General features: G+C 48.1%; 2 protein-coding genes across 5 annotated transcripts; one reads left to right on the forward strand and one right to left on the reverse strand.

Annotated features, from left to right (window-relative positions):
- Positions 1-3469: 3469 nt before the first annotated feature.
- Positions 3470-11944, reverse strand: LIG4 (DNA ligase 4). 3 transcript variants are annotated; one of them, XM_084760006.1, is made up of 3 exons: positions 11807-11944; positions 9644-9967; positions 3470-7190 (listed from the first exon to the last, which is right to left on the reverse strand). In XM_084760006.1, exon 3 carries the CDS (start codon positions 7159-7161, stop codon positions 4423-4425), a length of 2739 nt encoding a protein of 912 aa, XP_084616132.1. In that variant the 5' UTR covers positions 7162-7190; positions 9644-9967; positions 11807-11944; the 3' UTR covers positions 3470-4422. The 3 variants fall into 3 exon arrangements, with proteins under 3 accessions (XP_084616132.1, XP_084616134.1, XP_084616133.1); XM_084760008.1 differs by lacking the exon at positions 9644-9967 and having other exon boundaries at positions 11807-11934; XM_084760007.1 differs by lacking the exons at positions 9644-9967; positions 11807-11944 and adding an exon at positions 9363-9492.
- An 88-nt stretch (positions 11945-12032) lies between these two features.
- On the forward strand, positions 12033-25405 carry ABHD13 (abhydrolase domain containing 13). 2 transcript variants are annotated; one of them, XM_084760009.1, is made up of 2 exons: positions 12033-12300; positions 22823-25405. In XM_084760009.1, exon 2 carries the CDS (start codon positions 22843-22845, stop codon positions 23854-23856), a length of 1014 nt encoding a protein of 337 aa, XP_084616135.1. In that variant the 5' UTR covers positions 12033-12300; positions 22823-22842; the 3' UTR covers positions 23857-25405. The 2 variants fall into 2 exon arrangements, with proteins under 2 accessions (XP_084616135.1, XP_084616136.1); XM_084760010.1 differs by having other exon boundaries at positions 12288-12422.
- Positions 25406-25697: the final 292 nt, after the last annotated feature.

The raw sequence follows: 25697 nt of genomic DNA on the forward strand, positions 1-25697 counted from the left end.
TTTTTGGGTTTTGGCTAATTCCAGGTGCAGTGAAGTTGACAACCAAAGTAGCCATCACAGTTGGAAATAAACAAAAATGTCACTCCGAATCATATTTCCTTGAGACAGGGTCTTTCGTTGTGCCCAGAGCTGGGTTGCTGACCAGCAAGTTGTAGTGACTTTCCTGTCTCTGTCTCTCACAACACTTGAGTTACATTCCCAGATTTTGTGGATGTCCGAGATGCAAAACTTAGGTCTTCATGCTTGGGCAAGCAGTGCTACCCACTGAGCCATCTCCCAGCCACATGGGTTACAACTGTGACACACGGGAATGCTGTTCTGCCACTAATTCTGATGATCTTGCTGTGTTCTGAGCCACAGCGCCATGTGCTTTTCATCTGCATGTGGGCTGGACCTTTCTAAGCATTCAGAATGGAAAATACTAGAGTCTAGTTGTTTTAGTTTCACACAACTCTTAACTACTTTAGAACACACACACACACACACACACACACACACACACACACACCTGGGCATGGGGTGCACACCCTTTAATCCCAGCACTCAGGAAGCAGAGGCAGGTGGATCTTTGAGAGTTCAAGGCCAGCCTGGGCTACAAAGTGAGTTCCAGGGCAGCTAGGGCTGTTACATAGAGAAACCCTGTCTTGAAAAACAAAACAACAGAAAACAGACACACACACACACACACACACACACACAATTTTGCTTTCTGGAAACTTTTGCCTTCTGTCCTGTGTTCCTGACTCCGAGTTCCCTCTTTGGATGGCTTCATTTCTGATTCCTTACCAAGCGCCTCCCTTCAGAGCAGGCCATGTCCTGGAAGCAGCAGTGCTCTCCTTCCCCTTCCCCAAGAGCACGGTGCCTCAACCAAGGCAGGGTCCCTCAGTTCGATATCTGCCTTTGCTCTAGCAATGAGGGCGGTTCCTGGAGCTCAGGAAGAATCTCCTGGCTTTGACTACTTGAGTAAAAGGCAAAGGGGAAGCTCAGTTAATCAGTAATGCGTGGGGGGTGGCTTCTCAAGCTGAGGAAGCTTAGGGTGCTAGTTGTGTGCCAGAGAAGGGAGAACAGCTGAGTAAGGGTACAAGATGCCAGCAAAAGAGACATGGAAGGGACCACCTTAAGAATGGTACGGGCATCCGACACTGGCATGGGTGGCGACAGTTACTTTCTTCACTTTATGAGCCTCCATCAGGCCCGGCTGATGTGCACTGCAGCTAAGCAGGGGATTGCCAAGGTCGGCTACCAATTGAGCTTGAGCCCTTGGGTAAAGATACGACTCAGTGAGCACGGGGACTCTGGACCCATGTCCAGGCAGAAGCGTGTGCAGGTGGCGTCTCAGGATGCCGGACTGCCTTCACATCATCTGGAGACGTGTCACAGCAAGGCCACCTTTGGCAGGTGTGGGAACAGGGCAGTGGAACGTGCAGACTTGTTGCAGATTTTAGGTGAGTTTTTTAATGTATTTATTTAAAGGAAGTTAGTTACAGGCGATAAGTTTGATGAGGGGTCTACCAGCTGCGGTCCTCTAGAGCAGCCGCTGACCAGATGAATACATTAAAAGGGATTTATTATCATGACTTACCTGATACGGTCTGGGGAATCCAACAACGGTTCTTTATACTCCGGAGGCTGAAGAACGGGTCGCCGTTGTCATGAGACTTGGGGCCTCAGAAGCCTCAGTATGGCACAGTAAGCCAGGCGGCCTCGAGGAAAGCCACAGGTCTTCATGGCACCCTGGAGGGCTGAGGACGGTGGCTTCTGTGTCGGCAAAGGATGAAGGTGATGGCAGCAGAGCTCCGCCAAGAAACGAAGGCAAACAAGCCGAAACTAAGCGCTTTTCCCCTGGCCCCTTCACATCCTGGTTGCCAGGTTCAGGGAGGAGCTTTTGACTTAGCTGATCAAGGGAGTTTCTCACAGGCATGCGCAGAAGCTCCCAGGGTTTCGCAACAGGCCAATCAGACCTCACACTGAGGTCTGGAACAAACCCGCGTTGCTGTGGTACAGGGATGGGACACCCTCAGTCGGTGAAGTCAGAGTCCGAATGGCAGGGAGCAGTCAAACCAACAAACATGAAAAGGAACCAACAAAAGCGTTCCCCCCTCCCTGAGGTTTCTCAGCACTCAGCAAGCGACTGAGGAAAAAAACGGCGCCTCTGAGTGAGCACTCGCAGCCTCGCTGTCCTCCTCAGGGTTCTCCGAAGGAACGAAACAGACAGAGACCCCTGTGTTGAGAAGGGGATTTATTAGACTGGAGTACAGGAAGTGCCGCCTCATGCTGGAGGCTGGGAATGCAGTCATTTGGTCCATGCCGGTGGATGTGTGGGCAGTCCCACTCTAGCTCTGGAGGCCCAGAGGATTCCTGGGCTGCTGGTCTTGAGCCTACGTGAGAACTCTGAAGCAGTGGGTCCTAAGGCAGGTAAGGCTGGGCGAGCTTGCCAGCAACAGTGACAGCAGTTTCTGTCCTCCTTGACCTTTGACCTGGACTGCCACCAGAAGGGGGCACCCACGCTTAGGATGAGTCTTCCCGCCTTATAACTCCCCCAACAGGAGGGCCCAGCAGCTTGATCTGGTTGATTCCAAATGCAATCAAACTGACAACCGAGATCAGCCATCACACGCACACCGGCCAGGTAAGAGACTTACTGCACTAGCTGACAGGAAAAGAAAAATGTGAACGGAACAGAAGGAGTTAACTTAAAATGTCAACGCGCGTTAATAAGGTTCATTAAGTGGAATGCTGTGCAGCAATGAAAACCTTACTAATAAATAAAACAGTAAGCTTTAGTATTGCTACCCCAGGTCGTGGCTTTCTGACTCCCTCACCACGGATACTCAGTAAGTATTACCTTTAATAGGAAGGCCACTATACATGCACTTGGGGATATGTCTCTGGAAACACAAAGAAGTGCACACTTAAATCCTTAAAGTTCTTTGGTAATGTGAAACCCAGAGGATCCAAGAAGAAACAGGACTAAAGCTAGTCTACTCAGACAAGAGCAACAGTGACGGCTCATCTCACGGTCTCAGTGCTCGGGAGGTTAAAGCAGCAATGCTGTGACCTCACGGCCACCCTGGGCAATGCTGTGACCTCATGGCCACCCTGGACAATGCTGTGACCTCACCGCCACAATGGACAGTGCTGTGACCTCCCAGCCATCCTGGGCAATGCTGTGACCTCCCAGCCATCCTGGGCAATGCTGTGACCTCAAGGCCATCCTGGGCAATGCTGTGACCTCCCAGCCATCCTGGGCAATGCTGTGACCTCAAGGCCATCCTGGGCAATGCTGTGACCTCCCAGCCATCCTGGGCAATGCTGTGACCTCACGGCCATCCTGGGCAATGCTGTGACCTCACGGCCATCCTGGTCCCTGCCTCACAGACACACAAAGCTGAACGACAGTACTGAACCTGATCAAAGGAGCTACAACGAACTGTTTTAAAATAAAAATAATATATTACTTTAGTATTACGTTAAATATTTAATACTTTTATTTAAATTATAATAATCACAAACATTTCTCCGATTGCTTAAAAAAGAAGACTCATTCAAATACTTTATACCCATTACTTCACGTCGCACTTCAGTGCTGCCATGGAAGCACACTTCTGAACAAATACACAATACACACATGGCTGTGACTTCACAGAATCCTAAAAGCCATCTCTAAAGTCAAGGCCCCCGGTCTCTAGTAAAAGCCACAGCATGCTCACTGCACGAGAGGTACTCAGCGGATCATCAATAGGAAACGAGTTCTGCAAACACTGTTAATGCTGGAGTGCAAGTTCACACAAAACAGTTCTCTGTGTAACATGTCTTCAGAAAAATTAAATCTAAGTGGCCTTAAAATTGCAAGGGTTTTTTTTAAATCAAATTAATTAACATCTCAAGTGTTACATGATTCTCTTTCAAGTTCTCCCACATTTTCAAAAAATATTTATTTGACTGTAACCTTAAAAAACAACTGTTTATTAAAATATTTCATGCTTACAGCAGGCATTTGAGCCCTCAAATAAAAAGACTCATTTTTATAAGTCTAACAGTAACAATTCTGATTTTTTTTTTTTGTATAATCCTTTTATTAGCTAAAAACAATTATACTTTTTAAACTCTGGGAAATTCTATTTAGAAAGTCAACAGTTGTGATGATTCTAGAAGCTTCCAAATACACTTTATTAATATCTGAATCAAAACACTAGGTTCTATATAGATACCACACAAGCACCCCTTGGAACTGTCATTGTATTCATGGTTATAAGTCAGGTTAGGAAAAGGGGTTTTTTGGCTTTGGCCCATTCAGTTTTGTTTCTACCTGAAAATTATTGTCTTCTGGGAACCAATACTTTTGAAGTATGCATGTCACCTGTTCATCATTGCTGCCTGCTGTGCTCTGGCACAGCTAACGCTTTCCCTGGCTGGCTGGCTCTAAAGCAAATACCGGGTTTCCTCCTGCAGTTCACCCTTGTCTACTGAATCGGTCACCCAACGCTCTTGCAGGATTTTAAACTTTTTCTTAAGAGTTCTTCTGAAAACTTTGAAGTCTGCAACTCGTCTCTGGTCTTCCCCAACGACTACATGAGAGACCCCCTCGGACAGGTGGGAAACGACCTTTGCTCCATGAAACCGCAGCTCAAGCGCTGTCACACCTAATCTCGTCGCTTCAGTTTTGGAACTCAGGTCATTAATGACAGCATACAAGTCCAAATAAACCGTGTAGTGTCGAAACATACTGAGAGGAGCGTGATCCCAGGAGTAACGATATTCCAAGTCGGCAATCACAGGGGCCATTTCTTCAGGGGTCTGCTGCCCGCCGGCTTTCCTCATTCCCGAAAACACCTCTTTCAGCTGACCCAAGTCCGTATCCACAAAGTAGCTATCGCCGTAGTGATCGTATTCGCGGGCGAAGCTCTGCTTCGTCGATGGGCACATGTGAACCATAAAGCGAGGCTGCCACGGCACGCACGCCTTCGTTTTAAAGCACTCTAGGAGCCACTCGGGCTTGACAACGTCGTGCTTGTCTGAGGAGACGATGTTTCTCACCCTGACGTTCTCGCACCCTGCGATCACGCAGTACGTGTCGGGGCCCGGGTTCTGCACCACGTAGCCACCAAGTTCTGCGATTCTGTTCTCCAGGTCAGACTTCGGGTGGCCGTCCAATCCACTCATGACACAAAACTCAACATCTTCAAATACGTTGGAAACCTTGCTGATGTTAGAAAGGTTAGGCGCTTTTAAATGCTCAACAATTCCAATGCCTTTCTTCACCCTGGAGACGGGTCTCCGCCTTTTTTCCTGGGGTTCGTCATCGTCGCCCACATGGAGGTGTTTTGTGGCAAGCTTCCCAGACGCTTTCCCCCGCAGCTGCTCCAAGTCGCCCAGCGTCATGCACTCGTGCCACTCCTTGTCCTCTCTGATCTTCTCGATGCGTGGGAAGCGCAGCGTGGAGCCGGTCTTGTACATGTCGCTGGGGACGATCTCCGCGGCCTTAACCTGGATAATGACAGAATCGCGGGGCTCGATGTAGACTTCCGGCTTCTCCGTTCCACACAAGATGCTGCTCGGCGGAGATCTCTTCTGAAAAGGCTTCCAGTGTTTGGCTAGTCTCAAGCCCAGATCGTAGAGCTCTTTCATGGTGTATCCTGAGCCGACACGGCACAGCGTGTGGAATGCAGCTGGCCTGTCGCCGGGGGGCGGAGTCTCTGCCACTGCACACAGGAAGTGCGACATCATGCCGCCTCGTGAGCCCTTGCCCCAGTAGCCCCCCACAATTAAGAGATCTAACTCGTCCATTAATCCGCTGACGTACTCTGGCTTAACTTTTAGCCACCCTTCACCTCTTTTGTCCGGCTTGTAAATGGACAGAGGGTGTTTGATCATGATCCCTTCCTCCCTCTTATCGATCGCGTCATTGAGTGCGTCCACCACCTCCTTCTTCGTGTGCGCCTGCGTCTTCTGCACGATCTCTATCCGGCCTTGGATGGGTGTGAACGTGCCGTTGAGGACGTCGTACCTCCGCCGCAGCGTCTCACGCCCGAGCTTCTTGTTGTTAACCATCAACACGTCGAAAACACAGTAGCACGTCTGCAGGTCGGAATCGTCCACCATCCTTTTGATGTCAAACTTGGTCCCCTTCTGCATGAAGGTCTGCGTGGCTGGGTTGTAGGCCATCATCTCCCCATCAAGGATGCACGCCTGCACGTCTGTCCCGAACGCACCGTGGATAAACGGGGTGAGAGAGCCTTCCTGGGGGGATCTGCCGAACTGATCGGTGTAGTCGTAGCCGTTCCTGGAGAAGTACTGGTACTGCGCCCCGTCCTTGTGCATCTGCATGCGCTCGCCGTCCAGCTTGGTTTCGATGTAGAAGCGCTGCTGTTTCATGTCCTTCTCCACGCGCTCCACGTCGGCCACGGCGGCTAGCATCGGCTTAAAGGCAGAAAACAGGGTGATGGAGATGTCACTGAGCCCCACGGAGGGGTCGTGCAGCTGCCTACAGACCTTTTCCAGATCCGTGGTGACGCTGTGCAACTCAACCGCGTCGCTGTGAAAGGCGGAAAGTACAGTCTGCTGACTGACGCCGAGCTTTAGGTCTTTGATGACCATGCGGATCAGCCACTTTTGCTCCAGGGCGGAACTCTGGGTAATTAGCTGAAGAAGGCTCTTTTTCACCAGGTCTTTTCTCTTGCCAGAATTATTGCTGGCGACTAAGTCCAAGAGGTCATTCACCTGCTGTATGGTCAAGCTTCCTTTCTGCAGGCACCTGGGCTTCAACACAAAGTAGGCGACCATGGCGAAGTCGCCGGCGTCCGCGCGCGCTCCGCTGGGCGTCCGGTAGTTCAGGAGCTTCAGGGCGTCCTTGCCTCCTCTCGGTAAGTTCAGCAGCTCAATGTAAAGCTTAGCGAGCATGGTTTCTTTGATGCCGTAAGCCATCCTCTCTCTTTCCAACTGGGGAAGAATAAGCCGCATGGCCGGGTAAAAAGAGTCCGTGACCCCCTTCTTGTTCTTATGAAGGGCGTCATGAAAATTTCTCCAAGAATCCAAAAATTCCTTGAAGTGCCTGATTTTTTCTGCACGGTCTTTGCTTTTCTGCATTCGTTCTAAGGTGGAACATAGATCTGCAAAGGGGACATGAGCTGCGACAGTTTGTGAAGTTTGTGATGTAGCCATAGAAGCGACAGCAAGTCCTCTGGCTTTAACTGATAAGGGGAAAAAAAAAAAAAGAGTAACTTTAAGTGGCAGTTGCAATCTATCAATATTTGAAACAACAGGCTTCTAGAGGTGAATTAGATCATAATAAGTCTTTATTAAAGTTCACTCGAGGAAGCCAGGTCAGTGCAGTATACAATGAACACCCATGTGGCTGCTCTTCCTTCCTCCAGACCAGCATTTCCTGTCCCCTGTCCAGAGCTCCGCCTCCTTCCCGCCAGACCAGCATTTCCTGTCCCGAGTCCAGAGCTCCGCCCCACGACTGAGTATCAGTTTATCTTACGTGCTGACATCCGCTGGTATTCCACCTACTAACTATTTGGCACAGAACACAAAAATATTATTTCTAATAATAAAAAATCAAATCTGGTAAATTTCATCTCTAGGTTTCCGAGAAAAGTCTATTTATATTTATTCTTTATTAAGTAACTACACAGCGCCAAAACAAACTACATGCCATCACTGTTTTTAACAAATCACTTGTTCATTGAAGGGAACCTGATTTCTTACGCATTCTGAAATCCAAATCACAGTGGACAAAAACAACGGCTCCGCTCTCCTCTTCCAGCCTACCAAAGTTTATGTCCACATTTCCTTCACTCTGCCATCCAAACACAACAGGAAGTCTCCTCCCCCAAAACAGCCTTTTTTTTTTAACCTATTTTTATCACAGTTATATAAACACAAATTTATTATATTTCTTCTTGTTCATATGTTTTTGCTTGCTGGTTTCCAAACGTTCAGTGCCTACATATGAGCCAGGTTGTATGCAGGTCAACACAGTGTGCTTCTGCTTTAAGGCAGCTTATATATTGTAAATAACAAAAGGGCATCATAAACACAGGCAATTACAGTAACACATTAAGAGCTTTACCAAAAATCGAACCAAAATCCTCACCCTAACAATCACTGCCATTTCACCAAAGACTTCTAAAATCAAGGATACCCAATAGGGTCCAGAATGTTTCCTAACACGGTTATCACAAATGTGAAATTTGTTTGAAGTTTTAAATATCCCTGTAAGTTCTATAGGAATCTACGTCAGTTGCTTTGGTGTGGCTTACGTTATATAACAGCCATGTAGGTTCTCTAAAAATGATTTCAAGTAAAATGTTCGTCCCGGAGTAACAATCATGCCTTATCACGTGACTTCAGACGCCCGCATCTGGCCAGGCAGCCGGTAAAATTCCCTCACACTCCACTGCCCGGCTCCACGAAGAAGTCTCACACTGCATAGTAATCCGTGTCATCGGTGATTAATACGGTGCAGATCTGTTTGTGGAACTAATTACTAAATGCTTGGGAGTGATTGGTGGGAAAGCACGGGGGGGGGGGGGGGGGGGGGCTGGGTTGGCTGAAAAGACACCAGCAAAGCTTGGCAGACAGCCGGCCCACACTGGCAATGATGCACAGCACGCTTTAGTACACTCTGGAGGGAAAAACAAACTTCACTTCTCAGTCTCATTCTTGGCAGAGGAAACCCAACCATGCCAGTGGGTCAGATAAAGACAAGGCCAGCTGGGACTGCGTCTTCTGACATTTCTAACTGCTGCTCTTGTTGACCCTGATTTGCATAACCGACTGTGCCACCTGGTTCCTTCAAGTGGGTATATGACGGTGCAGAACGCTACAGTTATAATTTCTTTACAATGCATGTTAAATAAGTACAGTAAGAGATACTTTCTGAATGTTCAAGTGTAGGTACATTTTCTATATGTCCACTTATAGAATACACAGTCTCAAACTTTTCCTCAACGGGAGCAAACGGTTCAAAATGAGTTTGTAATAATGGTGTATTTTAAGCAAAAGTGTGAATGCACATGCATCTTAAAATAGCTTTAATTACAGAAAACAATGATTTCAAATTGCTATAAAGCACACAAGTTTTGTTCAATGCAGCTGCAAGAATTACATATTTTAATTTCTGTTGTGTTTTACCTGCTCTCCAATTTTATTTTACTTTTTTTTTTCATTCTGAGGTTTGATGTTGTGCTTTTTCCATTTGCAATAAAACAAACTGTTCGTTGGTGGGCTTTCAGGTGCTGAAGTTCACTCGCACTCTTACTAAACATTTTAACACGTCATAAGGTCGATTGCCACAAGCTTTCGAGGGTGCTCAAGGCGGTATGACCTGGCTACCCGTTGCATTCATGCTTGCTTACCTACGCAACCTGTCAACCCCGACGTGGGAGGTGGCTGGGGGAGTGCGGAGGTTGGGGGGAGCTAGGCTGCAGGGGGGCGACGGTGTGCAGCGAGGGAGGTGTCCCTCAGAACACGATCTCACTACTAGGCGGCTGCCAAGTCCCACCGGACACCCGTGATCAGAGACCCGGCGGCAGCGCGGAAGGCGGCACCCCATCAGAAGCTCCTGGGACCTGCGGCGTCGGCAGAACGCCGCCTCACCTGGACCACCAACCTCCCTCCCTCCTCCAGCCCGCCGTACCGTTTGCCCGGCGGCGTCCCCTCACTCCGCCCAGCCTCGTTCTGACCGGAAGCTGTCGCCACCGTAAGCCGGTTCCGCCAGCTGCTCGCCGCGCAGGCACTGTGGGGACCGGGGGCGGGGCCTTGCGCCGTTTAAAGGCCCGGGCGAGGCAGGCGGCTCAGGGCGCATGCGCAGCGGGCCTCCGGGTCCTCGGCCTGGGAGTAGCTAAGGCTGTTCCTTTCCGCGCCACTGGGTGTCGCTGTCGAGCCGAATTTGGAGCATGCGGGTTGCTGCGCGGACATGCTTGGTTTGTAAAACTTTCCAGGAGAAGAGAGCGTCCTCCTCCTAAAAGGTCGGGGGGCCAAAAATATCTCAGGTTCTGTGTTCTTTGTAGCGTTTGCACTGTGCAGAAGTAACACAGTGCTACATAGCCGATGGCACAGAAACATACTTGTATGGACTACAGGCTACTCACATGTGTTAGGTGATTTGAAATAAAGTTAGCCAATAGTTTTGTTGAGCACCTTACTGTGGATAACTATAGTGGCTATTCAAGATACACGGAAATATAAACTCAGGTGTTAAAGTCCAACAACTCTTGCCTTCCACCAGAAATGGTGGCTGTGACCTGCCCTACTCCACCAATGAGAAGTCAACAATTACGGGCAAAGTGTAAGAAGAGCACTTGGAACTGTTTCCTTTGAAAGTGAAGCTTTGCTGCACTGGGGAAACAAACGCTAGAGTGCCCAGTTATTTGAGGGGTTGTCAAGGGTGGAGAGACTGTATTTCACAACACGGACAGTTCAGGGCTAGCTTAAAGTGGAGCCTGAAGGGACTCGGGCCAGCTTGAGCACGGCAAGCATAGTTCCGGCAGCCTTGCCCTGCTCCCCCAGTCCCTCTGCCTTGCTAAAACCACTAGATTTATTCCTAAAGCTAGCCATCAAGGTCTTTTCCCTTATTTGGCCATTTCTTCCTCCTGAGGCCATCAAACCACGCTCTCACCTTGGCTCTAGAATTACCAATCAAAATACGCCACATCCTAACCCATTCAACACAGACTCCTCTTTTTCTCTTTCGTTGCTTTTGTTTGTTTGTTTGTTTGTTTTGAGACAGGGATTCTGTGTAGCCTTGGTTGTCCTGGACTCACTTTGTAGTCCAGGCTGGCCTCGAACTCACAGCGATCCACTTGAGTGCTGGGATTAAAGGTGTGTGCCACACCTGCAAGGTCATTTGCTGCTGTTTTTCTGCCTGAGTCAGAAAGTAGCCACTTTGACTTGTTTTCTCTGCTTTAAAGGATTTCTCTGTGGAAACAGGTGCTTGGGTGTAGATTGTGTCTAGCCCTGGTCTGAAAGGAAACCGGCTAGGCCAGAGCTCCTAACACAGCCCGATACTAGGGCTCCCTATGGCCAATTGTTTAATGTTTAGTTCTCCTAAGTCTCCAGAACTGTGATGTTGCAATGCAAAGCCACGCACAGCAGGTGCCCCTGCTGTGTGTTAGAGGAGGCCCCATTACTGGTCGGAGAGATAGCTCTTCTTGTTCATCTGTGCCTTATTCAACAGCTCCCGAACTCCTCTGTCTGGTGCAGGCAGAAGCACGCATTACTGATAGGAGAGCCACGAACTATGAAACAAGAAAAGCTAGAAACGGATTCAAAGACCTGACTCTAATCTAAATTGTTTGCTTGTTTGTTAGCTGCATGGTTCATGGAGAACCAAGTTTGCTTTGTTTTGTCCTCACTGAATGGAGAGAGAGAGAGAGAGAGAGAGAGAGAGAGAGAGAGAGGAAAAGGAAGGACATGACTGCTCCGAAGTATGGTGGAGGAGAAGGTTTATTTTATTTTATTTTGTTGTTGTTGTTTTTTGAGACAGGGTTTCTCTGTGTAGCCTTGGCTGTCCTGGACTCGCTTTGTAGACCAAGCTGGCCTCGAACTCACAGAAACCCTGTCTGAAAAAACAAAAAACAAAAAACAAAAAAAAAAAACAAAAAACAAAAAAAACAAAGCCGGGCGTGGTAGCGCAAACCTTTAATCCCAGCACTCGGGAGGCAGAGGCAGGCAGATCGCTGAGAAGGTTTATTTTAGATTAAAGAGAGCGCACAGCCCGAAGCACAGACATCCAGCAGAGGCCAGAGTGAACACTATCTGAGCTTGGCCTCAGGACGGTAAGAATCAGGTGTGTATCTACCTTGGCAGGTCCACTTCAGTGAAGGTAATAAAAATAAAACACAAAACAACAAAGCAAAACAAACACACAAAACACAGGGCAGCGCTTTGCCTTGGGAATTCAATTCCTCTCTGCTCTTCGGAGTCACGGAGTGTGCGCAGACAACAGCTGACTGAAAACGCGGAGCGGAATCTGGCTCCTACGGGCCACCGTCGACACGGGGTGGAGCCTACTCTTCTGCGCATGCCCGGAGGCTGGCCTCGCACTCCGGGGAGGAAGCGGGAGAACAGGTTATGTGGGGGCCGCCGGGGGCTTTTGCCGGCGACACCGCGCGCGGGCCGGAAGTGCAGGCTGCGCCAGCCGCGCCGCAGGAGCTCCGGGCTAGACGGTGGCGACGGCGGCCCCTCGGCGGGAGGAGGACGATGAGGAGCGGCGGGGGCGGCGCGGGGCCTCGCTGCTGCGCGGAGCCGGGTTCCGAGCCCGCGGCCGACTGCGCAGCCCGCCCGCGAGCCTGAGTGAGTGCGGCGGGGACGCGGGCGGCCTCCCCCGACCTCCTCCCCCGGGGCGGCTCGCTCCCGTCTCCTCCCCCGCCCGGAACAGCGGGGCAGCAAGCCCCGGGCTGGAGTCGGAGGGACGGGTGCGTTTCTCTGTTAACAGGTGCAGACCTGCTCACGGCGCAGCTGCGAGCCGCGGGGCCTTACAACCAAGAGAGTTGCCGCACTCTTACTTGGAGTCACTTGGCCTGGAGGAGACTTTTCCACACCGTCGTCGGTGTGAAGCGAAAGTGCATGAGGGAGTGTGCTTGGCCGAGCTGTCAACCTAAGACTAATCTCTTTTAGCTCCTGTGCACTTGATTACTATCTAGGCGGCGGTAGCCAGTGGCTGTTAAGTTTGACGTTTGGCTTTTGTTTTTGTCGACCCCGTCTTCTGGCATAAGTACTTCAGTGCGTGCATGCTTAGACGTGTTCTCTTCTAAGGCACTGTTTTATCTCACTGAGAATGAATGATTGTCCATGCCGAGTTATGTCCCAACTGCTACCTAAGACATCACCCAGTCGGGCGGTGATTGAGTTGGGCGTGCTCTGTACCTCCTGCTGTTGCAAGTGTGCAGTGGAGCAGCATAAGGCCACCGCCGTCAAGGACCTCCCAGCCTGTGTAGGCAGGCTCATCAGCACGTTGGTAAATACTGCCACATGAGTTGGCACAGACTACAGAATGGAACTGGTGGCAGTAGGGACAAGGCCAAGGAAAGCTATCAGGGGTATCTGTAGTCTGAGCTTGGTTTCAGCAGAAAAATAAAGCTTTCTCCCGATGTGAATGTATAACCACCAGTGGGTCCTTGCTGTGGTTTAACCCATGTTGGCATTCGCGGTGCTTACTGGGACTTGCTTTGCAGTGACGTGGAATAGAATACTTGAATTTTTGTCTCTGAAGTGGCAGCATTTTATCACCACATCTTAGCTATAGTTAACCTAGATGCTTCGCCCTGCTTTTGTATGTTAGGAAATGAATGTTCAGAAAGACCAAGCAAGTGGAGGGCAAGCTGATTTCTACAGGTATATCTACAGGTGGCCTTTCCCTGGAACATTGGAGGCAGCTTGTCTTCTGAGTTACTGGCCGGGCTCTCCCAGCCCATCAGCCAGACACAGTGCAGAAACTGAGGCGCTGAGCCGTCAGTCTCTTGTGTGGGGGGAGAGCGGTCTCTCTGGCTCATCTATCCTCCAGGGTTACAGTATCTTCTAATGACTGTTGATCTGCCTCAGGAACACCTTCCGGTCCCCACTGTAGGGTAGATCTAGCACGCCCCAGTTCGTGTGACTGAGGTGTTTGGTGGGTGGCTGCCTCCCAGTGGCTTACTACATTCTATGCCGCTGACTTTCATAAGTCTTAGACCCCAAAGCATTGCATTCTGCTAAGTCTGCTTGCCAGAGGCGCCCACAGCAAGAGCAGCCTGGAGTGAGCCCGGAGCGCAGGTACTTCTATAAAGTCTGTTTCATATAAGGAAATGATCCCAGCTTAAGTGAATCTCTAAAAGTTGGCCTGTTTACAATAGTTTATCATTCTACAGTCCAGCATGAGCTTTTAAATATTTAGGCTTGAGAGTTTCTTTTTGTTGTTTACCATTTTCTTACTTGCAGATATTTATAATCTCAGAACAAATTGTTACTGGCTTCCATGGCGACAGTAATCTGTCATCCAAGTTTTTGCCCAAGATTTGCTCAGCCCTTAGTACTGAAAGGAGAAAAGCATAGAGGTGACACTAACTTCCCACCTGGTGTAGTTTGGAAGTGTCTCCTTCACAGGTTCCCATGCTCTCCAGACCCTTTGGCCTCCAGCATCCGCACAGCAGATCTGTTCATCTGTCCCTTGGGACTATCAACACACGTATTCATTATTGATGGCCTGTGGTAACCGGCAGGGAAATGGATAGCTCTTTCTGTGGTGGCCCCAGCACGCCGAGAGCGGCTATTTGTGTTTGCATTTCAGCTGTGCGTCTGGCAACGTGTCAGAACTTCCCAGTGCTTAGCAGCAGAGGAGGAAAGTTGATGTGAGAATGGAGCTCTGTGCTCCTTGAAGTGTGATTGGAGCCTGAATTCCCCAGGAGTAACCAGCATCTCGAGGCTGTCCCCTTGTGGTGCGGTTCTCACTGCCCTGTTCAGTCTTCAACCAGCCAAACTTTGTAACTCACAGAGGCTGTTTTCAACGGCCTTATGCTGTTGGTAGTATCAGTTAACAGATACAAACTGCACTTTTTCCATTTTAAAATGATTAGATTGAGTAGAGAGTAATTTTATTTGTAGGGTAGTTTTGACATTTTTTTAAAGTATAACTTTGTCTATGATAAAGACCTAGATCCACCCAGTTTGCTACCTAGTTCATTACCACACTGACAGTTACAGCATGTCACGCCTGCCGCTGAGTTTCAGTTATTCATGTAGTTGTTACTCTTTAATTTCGGGTGTTTCTTGGTAAAGAACCTCATATATTTACATATTGCTCAAAGGATCTCAGTAGTATGCTTTTCTCAAGGTCATGGGGAAGGAAATAGTTATATTAAAGGACAGCTCTCAACCTTTGGTTTTGGGACCTTGTGACTTTTTAAAGATAGGTTTCTGTTTTTTAAATTCTCTCTCTCTCTCTCTCTCTCTCTCTCTCTCTCTCTCTCTCTCTCTGTCTCTGTCTCTGTCTCTGTCTCTCTGTCTGTGTGTGTGTGTGTGTGTGTGTGTGTGCGCGCGCGCGCGCGTGTGCACGTACCCTCACTTGTGCCTGCATCTCTGCCTCGCTGTCTGGATATGTACACCTGGGTGCAGTGCCCTCATAGTCCAGCAGAGGGCCCTGGATCTCTTGGAGCTTGTTGAGACTTGTCCATCAGGGGTGCTGGGAGCTGAACTAAGGTTGTCTCTCCAGCCCTCAGGACATCTTTATAGTAATTATTGAGGACTCAAAATAAATTTGGGCTAAATGGATATTTTATTGTATTAGAAATTAAAAGTGGAAAAAAATAAGAAATTAAAAGTAGAAATTTGTAAATTAGTAACAAATCCATGACAGAATAAACAACATTTCTTGTAAACCTCCTGTAATTGCAAAAATAGGACTATGGCATTGCATAACCCTTTATCACTTTAGTGCCTGCTTGGTGGAAGGCCAAGCTGTGCTTCTGCGTCTGTGCTCAGAGGTAAAGTGTGCAGAAGTATTTCCACATCCCACTGGCTGTAGGTGGAGGGACAAGGTGTTGTCTACGACTGTAGCACACTTAAGAAGTAGCTCCCTAAGAGTCGCTTACCTTGTGGTATTGGAAACCTGTGTCAGAGAAATTTTGGACAGTGAGATCCACTGGGGCTGCCTTACATTTAAAATGGCTGTGTTGTGTTACACTCCTGGCAGTGTAAACTCATGACTTCCAGCCTTCTCCAGTGCGTTCACTCACTTTTGCAAATGGTAACACAGTCAGTCGCCAGAAATCACACAGAGTTGTCAAAGTCTTCAAGTATTAGAAACTTGAAGCTTCATTCATCTAAAAAAAAAAAAGTCTTGTAAAAATGTAGCTTGCAGTTTGTTAGTTGTCTGTTAATGTAAAAATACGTCACTGTGAAAAGGCGGCCAGTGTAGCCTGCACTTCAGATGTGTGTCCATGCATGGCCCAAGAGCTTCATGCGTGGTGTTCCTGTGTACAGCACATGCTGGGTAAGTTGTAGAAGTGTTAGCATGTAGCTGACCGTTGATGTTGTCTCTGCAGAACTATTACATGAACCTGCGTCCTCTTCCTCAGGCTCATAACTAGGAAGGGAGGGAGCTCCTGCCTATTAGTGCTGTACACGGGCACTGCTAGGTCGCGGCTGCACCATCACGTACACAGCGCAGTCAACAGACACTGGCAGGGTATGCACTGTCGTGGTGTGAAGACAGTGCCGCCCTCACGGACCCTCCGCAGGGTCTTGAGCAGCTCCAGAAGCCTATACCACCTTTTGAGAACATGCAGCATAAAACCACCCATCTCAGCTGGGGCCTCAGAGTTCACGGGATGTAACTGCTCTAATTTCCCCTCTGCTGCCCTGGCCAAGTACATATTAGCTTACTCTGAACCCTTTGTGTTTCCAAGAACAACTGTGCTAAGTGGTTAAAGTTGAGTGGCACCAGCACATGTCGTGGAAAGGAGGAATCCTAGCCCTGCAGCGAGCCCTGTCCTGCTTCTAAAACACTTGCTCGGCGTTCCCTTGGTTTCTTTTGTGATGGGCAGTAGTGAAGTGAAGCTTTGGGTTTGTTTTGCTGTGTTACGGATGACTGATCTTTGATTTTCTTCATGGCCTCTGTAACTGCATGAACTTGTGACGTAGGTTCAGTCATGAGTGTATGTCTGCCATGTGAACAGCTCAAAAGCTGCTTAAGATGTACCCAGCAGATGATGAGCCGTACAGTAGCAAAGCTGTAGCGCACTGATCATGGTCAGTGTGCAGGATTCAGAGTGGTAACCTTGTCTGCGGTGTTGTCCTGGGTCTTTAAGTGGTGTAACACAGTAAGATGATCACTCTTAGCGAGCACACTGGGAAGTCAACTGAGAACATCTCCAGTGGGTCAGGTGGGCTTGGCAGCAACCCTGAGGCTATAGCTGTATTCTAAGGGATGGGCGTAACTTTGATATTGAATTTTATCTCTTGATATACCAGTTTATAAGGTAGTTAAATGCTTTTCTGTTTGTGCGCGCACCTGTGTGAGATTAAGTTTACATCACGTGCATAGGAACCTATGGGGGTCAGAAGACGGCATTGGGTCCCCTAGAGCTGGAGTTGCAGGTGGTTGTGTGGCGCCATGTGCGTGCTGGAGATTGAGTGAGCAGTAGTAGTAAGCACTCTTGGTGGCTGAGCCATCTCTCCGGCCCGAGGATGTATGTAAGAGAATACAGTTTATATCAGTCAGGGAGCACAGCACTGAGGAGTTAGATGACCGTGGCCCGGCCGCTTGGTATATTAAGTAGTTTTCCATTTTGTCTCCAGTCGGTTGGTCTTGTGTGGCAGTTAGCCTTCCTGGTACCTCACTGAAGCTGCGATGGCAGGGCAGGCTTTGCAGCAGCTCACATGGTACACACCAGAAAGCACAGAGCTTTGTGGAGCAGAAACGGAGCTAGGCTATAACTCTCAAGGCCTAACCTAGTAGGCCTGTGTCTGCCAGCCAAGCCCCAGGGCCAGAAGGGCCAGAAGGCCTAAAACAATGCCATGAGCGGGCTGGGGAGTGAGTGCTGAAACCCTTGAGCCCTTGGGAACACTGCACCTTTAAATCATTGCTGAGTGTACCTGCCGTAGACATAAAGACAGGAAGCATCCAGAGCTCAGTGCCTGATCGCAGGGAGACACAGCTCTCATCTTCACATTTGTGTCTCAGGAACAGTTCTCTCACAGGAAAGCAATGCTGTCTGACCTGGCTTTCCTCCTTTTTTATGTCCTGAGGCGTGCTTGCTGACTGCAGTGCAATGCTCCAGGCCACTCTGTTCAGAAGGCAGGAGTTAGCTGTAACTGTAACTGTTTTCTCATTCACATATAAGTCAAGTGTGGTGTAGTAGGACGCATACTCTGTGACTGGGCCATGCATAGTTGGTGGCATTGATGCTGTAAAGCTTACGTTCAAGCATGTCACACTCTTCTGACCTTAGCTAACATGATGCAACAAACACTTTGAGGAGGAACATGTGCTTAGCTGTCGGGAGCCTCAGGTATTGGAGAAGAGAGGAGGAAAATGTAGATGAAGAACAGGCATGCTAACAAGGGCTGGTACATTCTAGAGAGTGCTAGAGTCTTGAATGAAACCACCTAAGGGGAGCAGTGCTGGTTCTGTTCCTGTTGTACAAAACGTGAGGAAATTAGTGTTAAAAGAAATCTGTGGCTCATGCTTACTGACGCTCACTGCTCCTTGCCTTGTGCCTGTGAGGGGCAGTATGCTGTGGAAGGGTCTGACTGGTAGAGAGCACTGCTCCTTGTAGGGTCCTAGCTTCCTCCCAGGAGTCGCACTTCCTGAAGCTCCATGTCATCCAAGGAATCCTGGACACAGCCACATCCACACTGTACTGGAAATCATTGAGCAGACATTAGTCAGAGCCTACAGGGTGATACACTGACCAGGAAAGAGTCTGAGGAGGATGGACATTAGGGTTGCAGACAGTGGTTGCCACTTCAGTCAACTGGATGTGACGGCCAGTAAGGTTTGTTCTTGCATCTCAAGAGCTCACTGAGATTCCCAGGAGTTTCCTAGGAGTGGGTGAGTCTACAGAGTGATGCCTTTCAGAGACATCTGTGTGATGCTGTCGGGTCATGTCTGACAATATGGCAAGGACAGAATGAAAACATGAAATCGGCATTTCCTTCCACACAGGCTAAACTCACAGGCAGTGATGTAGCCGAATGCTGTGGAAGAGGTTAACGCTTAGCGTTTCTGTGTACTTCATAGACATTCAGTGCTTTCTTCAGGTAGGGATCTGGGCTATGACCAAACCATCAGTTCTGCTGACTGTGATGCTAAGGTGTGAGTGCATTCCAGCTTGCAAACTGCATATTCTTTTCTGGTGATACCTCATACATGTTTTGCCATGTGGCATATACTTTGAGGAACAGTTGATGACCTCAGTCATCTTGCATGACGGAGTCTTGGGTTAGCTGGACATTTCAGACTCTGAAGACTTAAGTATCACACAAGGTGCGAGCCAAGCTCTGCATCATTCAGTGGTGGCTACATAGCCTGTGGCATCAAGTATATCTTTCCCATTGGTAGTTCGGGTATAGTGGAAAGATGGCACGGGGTGGAGAGTAGGGCCCACACAGTGCAGCTGCCTCCTGCTTCTCACACAGTGATGTCTTCCTAACAGCCCATGGACATAGGATCTGAAGCCTCGCAGAGGACAAGCTATCCCAGCTCAGAGAAGCCCTCACTTCAGCTTGGCCTGTCTGTAGCCCTTCCCTGTCCTCTTAACCAGAAGGAGCTCACCAACAGGAGGCTTTTCCTGGCCAGCCACAGTGCTCTGGAGAAGCTCAGCTAGGAGCCTGCCTTTCTCTGGTTTCAATAGGCATGCAGGTGAAAGGCAGGTTGCTTTTTGTATGCTAAGTGAGGAGGAGGAGCTCTCCTTAACCTTCATCCATCTCTGTCTGCAGTTGACTCATGGCAGCATTCGTTTTCACTGTCAGACATCCGGGCTGTATGTGTTGATAGCGTGGCTCCGTGTATAGCTCATTGCTGACAGTTTCACTGAATGACATTCACTGTTGCGGTTCCGGTTCCTCCGAGAGTGCCTTTGAGGTCACTGGTGGAATAGGGCAGAGCTTGCCAACAGGTTGGGTCATGTGGTGTCATTCTGACCCAAGCCTGTAAGCATGAAGGAAACATTCATGCATGTGTTCTAAACAATTCAGGTTCCATTGGTACTCCTCAAAATGGCTGACAGTTATCCCTGCACTGTGATGTAAGCGCCCACTACAAATGATGTTTATCATACTTGTTATGATAATGATACCTTGAGGTGGCTTCTAGAAGGCTTTGTGGGAACTTCCAAGTTTGTCACTGCTGATCAGTTAAATGCTCAGACAGACAAATGGCCTAAGTGCCCACTGCTCAGAAAGTACCTCAGTTTTAGCAAGCTGAACTTTAAACCATGACTGGTTTTCATAGGCAGTGTAGCCTTGGGTGTGCAGCCGTGAGGATTACAGTACTTAGGCAGGAGAAGAGGCTAAGGGCTGTGGTAGCGGAGCAAATCTAAGTGTGCCTTCCTGCGGATGGTGAGCTCCCCAGTTCCCCATACAGATGACGGTTTTCTTTAATAAGAACTATGATTTGGAAACTAAGTCACCTTATTGCTAATTACTCAATTGCAGGCACACTTTCCATGACACATGTTTATAGATTTTTATTATCTTACATGTATTAAGTAAATTCTGATATTGAAAATTAATTTCAACCACAACCAGAAAGCTATAGAGTCAGAAATAACAGTTACAGGGCAAATGAAATTAATCATATTTTTATTGCTGACCAGCCTTGTGTAGGAATTAATTTAAATCTCATTGTATTACAGAGAGTGATTAGACAAGAGCTAGGTGACAAGTGAGGAGGCAATCACTCAGTAGGACTGAGTAGAGCAGTGGGGCCAGCTTGCTGCTTCCTACCTAGAGGGTAGGCTAGAGGAAGACTGGGGACCATGCGGCGGAGGCTTGAGGGCAGGGGGTTGCAGTGTGCTTTGGCCTTCTGGGTTACTATTGCCCTGAGTCACTCAGCACTGACACCCTGTCGGGGGAGTGAGTGGACTGTGGAAAGAGCAATAGAGTATGACTTCTAGAAATAAAATCTTAAGTGGTATCTTACCAAGTTTTGCAGTACTCTAATGTACATGTGTGTATAGGCACACCATATGTGTGCGATTCCAAACATTTTAAGTCAGTTTTTGGATCATAATTACAATTGTCATCATCATTGGTTTTGTTACATTGTAAAGCTGGGGATCAAATCCCAGGCTTTGCATGTGCTAGCAGGTAGTCTATCATTGACTTGTATGTGTTGCGTCCACTTTTTAAAATATTTTACATAAAGTTGAAGCCAATTTATTTTCAGGTTTTCTGGTTTTTGTTTCTTTGATTGATTGTATTTTGGTTTTGTTTTAGTTAGTTGGTTGTTTTGATTTTTCAAGACAGCTGGCTGTTCTAGAACTCTCTCTGTTTACCAGGCTGGCCTCGAACTCATAGAGATCTGCCTGCCTCTATCTTGAAAGTGCTGGAATCAAAGGCATCTTAATTCAACTCAGAAATAAGTCTAAAGTTTGTATGAAAAGGTCATATGACCATGTAGTATCACATGACCATGTGTCCTCCTCAGACTTTGTTGCTGAGCTGACCCCTGTCTGAACTTCTGACAGGAGTATGAGCTTTTGACAGGAGTATGAGCTAATCCTGCAGCCTACTATGGTGCTCTGCTGAGCAGGCTTTATGCTGTGCCCTGTGGCTCCGTTTTACCAGATGGATACTTGGCAATGCTTGGGCGTACTTCCTTTAAGTTGTGTTTTCATTTGACCTGCAGTACTTCTCTTCCCGTAATGGGACTTGGATGGCCATGCTTATTTCTAGAAATAAAAGATAAATGGACTATGCTGGTGTTTTATGTTTAAAATAATTCACTTGAATAAAATCCAAGCATGAAGACTAAGGGAGCGGGGAGTTCAGTTGCCTAACATGCAGTGTCCCCTGCGTGTAGTTCCCAGTGCCGTATAAGACTGAGCGTAGGGCTGTAAGCCGGTAGTCCCACACTGGAGTCACAGACAGGAGGGTCCGACGTTCTAGGCCATCCTTAACTGTACACACACACACACACACACACACACACACACACACAGAGTGGAAACATACATGAAGCCATAGTAAAAACTCATTTATGAAATAACTGACTATTGACAAGTCTATAAGTTTATTTTTTGCAATCAGTCAATAAACACACTGTTTATGGCTTACTGGCATTTTTTTAAAGCATAAAAACTGTCTCAGGTTCATTTATGACAACATGCATAAAATGTATTTTTGAGATACAGTCTAAGTAGCCAGCACTAACCTCAGACTCAGCACCTGGGTAAATCTCTGACCCACACTGCCCACTGGTGCAGTTTCTTCCCCACCATGTCAGGATCTGCTGCTGCTTTGTCTAGCGAGCCCTTCTGCTTCCTTTAGGTCTGCCTCCCAGGATCTGTGTGCATCTGTTTCACATTTGTGACATCTGTGTCACATTGACAGACTTGGCTGTGTGTCAGCACCGGCTCCCTTGTTGACCTGTGACTGACCTCAGTGAGGATCATTGCAGCATGCTAGGTGCTGCAGTGCGTTCCTCACAGCACTAGCAGTCTGATTTGTTTACAGTCTCATATCAAGGATATGTTGTTAAGCTTTTTCTCAAAGTAATGCAGTATTAGGGTAAGTTACTTTAGTTGGTTTTGGTAGGTTACAATCTCATAGTCCCCTCTTTCTAAGTACAATTTGCCCTGGACAAGTGTGTGTGGCTTAGCCATCCTTTTGCCATGAGCCTGTGATTTCTGTTTCTTTGCCCTCTGGTAGTTACTTGTTGTTTTTTGTTTGTTTGTTTGTTTGTTTGTTTGTTTGTTTTAAATCAGAGTGAATGTAAAGTTGTAAAAAAGGGGGGGGGCAAAGGGGGGATTGAAAGCACTGAGGGTAGGAGGGCCTCCAAGAAGCACGCTGCCTCCTGACTTAATTATACAGCTGGTACAGCAGCCAGATCCAAGCCTCCACCTCCTCACATGTGAGGCTGGGAATGGCGTTTACAATTTGTGCTTGTTGTTAGTTTCTGTCGACCCACTGAGAGTACATGAATGAAGCACCTTTTCACAGAGTGTAGGTTTGATGACTACAGGTTGGGAAGACAGCATGGGGGCTGGAGGGGAGTTGTGGTGACCCCTTTCCTGGGCAGAGTGAATTAGCTCCTGGAGCGCTGAGTGCATTTCACGGTGGCCCTTACAGTGCAGGAGAGGTGCTTTCTGAGTCACGGCCTCTCTCTGTCTCCTAGGATACCTACGTGGAGCTACCATGGAAAAATCCTGGATGCTGTGGAACTTCGCGGAAAGATGGCTACTAGCCTTGGCGTCCTGGTCTTGGGCTCTGTGCCGCATCTCCCTTTTGCCTTTGATAGTGACTTTTCATCTGTATGGAGGCATTGCTTTACTTGTGTTAATACTCGTGTCGATTGCGGGCATCCTGTATAAATTCCAAGATGCCTTGCTCTACTTTCCAGAGCAGCCATCCTCTTCCCGCCTTTACGTTCCCATGCCCACGGGTGTTCCACATGAAAATATTTTCATCAGAGCCAAAGATGGAGTCCGCCTGAATCTGATCCTGGTGAGATACACTGGAGACAATTCCCCCTACTCCCCAACTATAATTTATTTTCACGGGAACGCGGGCAACATAGGCCACAGGTTACCAAACGCGCTGCTTATGCTGGTGAACCTCAAGGTGAACCTCGTGCTAGTTGACTACCGGGGCTATGGGAAAAGCGAAGGGGAGGCCAGCGAGGAAGGACTGTACTCAGACGCGGAAGCTGTGCTAGACTACGTGATGACCAGGCCTGACCTCGATAAAACGAAGGTTTTCCTTTTTGGCCGCTCACTGGGAGGAGCTGTGGCCATTCACTTGGCTTCTGAGAATTCGCACAGGGTGTCCGCCATCATGGTGGAGAACACCTTCCTCAGCATCCCACACATGGCCAGCACCCTGTTCTCCTTCTTCCCCATGCGCTACCTTCCTCTTTGGTGCTACAAGAATAAGTTCCTGTCCTACAGGAAGATCTCGCAGTGCAGGGTGCCTTCTCTCTTCATCTCCGGCCTCTCCGACCAGTTGATCCCCCCCGTGATGATGAAGCAGCTGTACGAGCTCTCCCCATCCCGGACTAAGAGACTAGCCATTTTCCCAGACGGGACGCACAACGACACATGGCAGTGCCAAGGCTACTTCACTGCGCTCGAACAGTTCATCAAGGAAGTGATCAAGAGTCATTCTCCTGATGATGTGACGAAGACATCATCCAGTGTCACCATCATCTGAGGATGTGTGTCCTTTCTGGGTGTGCTCATATGGTCTGCAGTGACTGAGCTTTCAGAGGCTCGGCTCTGCGTCTGATGGCCCTGGAACCTTCCACACTTTCAGAGCTGGGCTTCTTGAGAATGTTTGATCTTCCCATCAGAGCTCCAGCCTGGTGAAATACCTACCCTTAGCTTTAGTTTAATATTCTGGTTTGATAGACGTCATTCAAACGCTTCTTACTGATTAAGCGGTAAAATCTATGTTGTGCTCAGATGGAGACACAAACAGGAACCCTTCAGGGATCATTCCTTTAGTAAATACTGGGACAATCACGGGAAGCAAGCCTAGTGCTGCTGCGTTTTCACCTTAAACATTAGGATGAACTGCATGGTGGTGTTTTATTCTTGACTTATGCAATGCGATATTTTTAATGTAAATAGCACTGGTCACATGCCAATGTATATGGTCTCCTGGGTTATATCTATTTTTATGTAAACTCTATTTTGTTTCAGTGAGGAATGAGTGTGAGGACTGTGATGGATTCCGTGCTCTGCTGCTGCTGCTGCTGCTGAGATCAGCATTTTCCTATAATAAACAGGACCATTTTTCCGATACAAATGTACTGTGTTTCTGTTAGGTACTGTCCGCATCGTGGCTCGTGGGACAGGAAGTTAGCATCTTGCTGCAGCTTTCTCTGCATGCTGGACTTTTTGACATCGACGATTTTGGTTGCAAACAGGATTTTTGCCTCTGCTTTTTTTTTTATCTCCAGCTAAACACTAACAGCCAGAGAGGGCGAGAACTAGCCGGTAGGTGACTCAGGGTATCTGAGCACGTGTGAGCACAGCCTTACGCCGTGCTTTCATCTGAAGTCCAGTACCTAGGATGTGCCTGCCCTGGCAGAGGCCAGCTGCATTTATTGAACTTTTTGCAAGTAAATTACATACTGAAAAACAAAAAAGCAAATAGTGAAGTATGGCTTAATATTCCAGTTCTGTGTAATGGGGCTGTATAAAGTGACAGTTTTCACAGATGGGACCGAAGGGTTCCAAAGCTTTTGCCGGCCTGTTGCACGTGTAGCGATTGAGCTGTAGGTGGGAAGTTGCACTTGACGAAGGGAGCCCTTGAAAACCTGAGAACACTTGCTGTTCTCCCAGCCAGGAGGTGGGACCTGCCAGGTCCTTCCCCACAGTCCTCACCAGGTAGATGGGCTTGACCCCCGCATTAGGTCAGCTCCAGCACAGTTGCAGAGAGCTCGGCTGCACGCACTGACCTTCCACAAGCAGCTAGGGCAGAGGACTAGTGAGTCAACCATCTTACCTTGATTTCAGACTTTCCATGAACATAGGGCTAGAAATACTTTTCCAAGTAGCATTCTTAGCCTTCATTTTATGCCAGTGTTTAGAAAACAATAATGTATAGCAAGTATAATTTCTAAAGAATAATGCTTTTCTATAAATTATTAATTGTAAAGAGTCTTGTTTTTTAAAGAGCTGGTAACTCGTCGTGGAGGGTATATTTTGTATGTGTAAATTCACTACAATTAAAGGCTGCTTTTCATCTTGTCAACTGTTGCTATATAGATGACTAACTACCCTGAGTAATACTCTACTAAGAGGGCAAAAACTAGCAACAGCCAGACATGAGCTGTCCTGGCGTACACTGCCAGTTTTTACGTTGACGGAGAGCTGTATCATGTTGTGCTTCCATCAGTCGCTTCGTCTGGAGGAGCTTACAGTGTGAGTGGATACATTGTCCTGCCGAAGTAGGGCAGCTGCCCCTCCTTGCTGTTCCTCGGCTGCTTTCTGTCAAGCTTTTGCTGACTGGGGCTTGAGGGGTGGAAGAGCACTCAAGTGCACCAC

This window comes from Acomys minous, assembly GCF_964271855.1.
Source record: "Acomys minous genome assembly, chromosome: 15".
In the NCBI taxonomy this organism is placed as follows: domain Eukaryota; kingdom Metazoa; phylum Chordata; class Mammalia; order Rodentia; family Muridae; genus Acomys; species Acomys minous.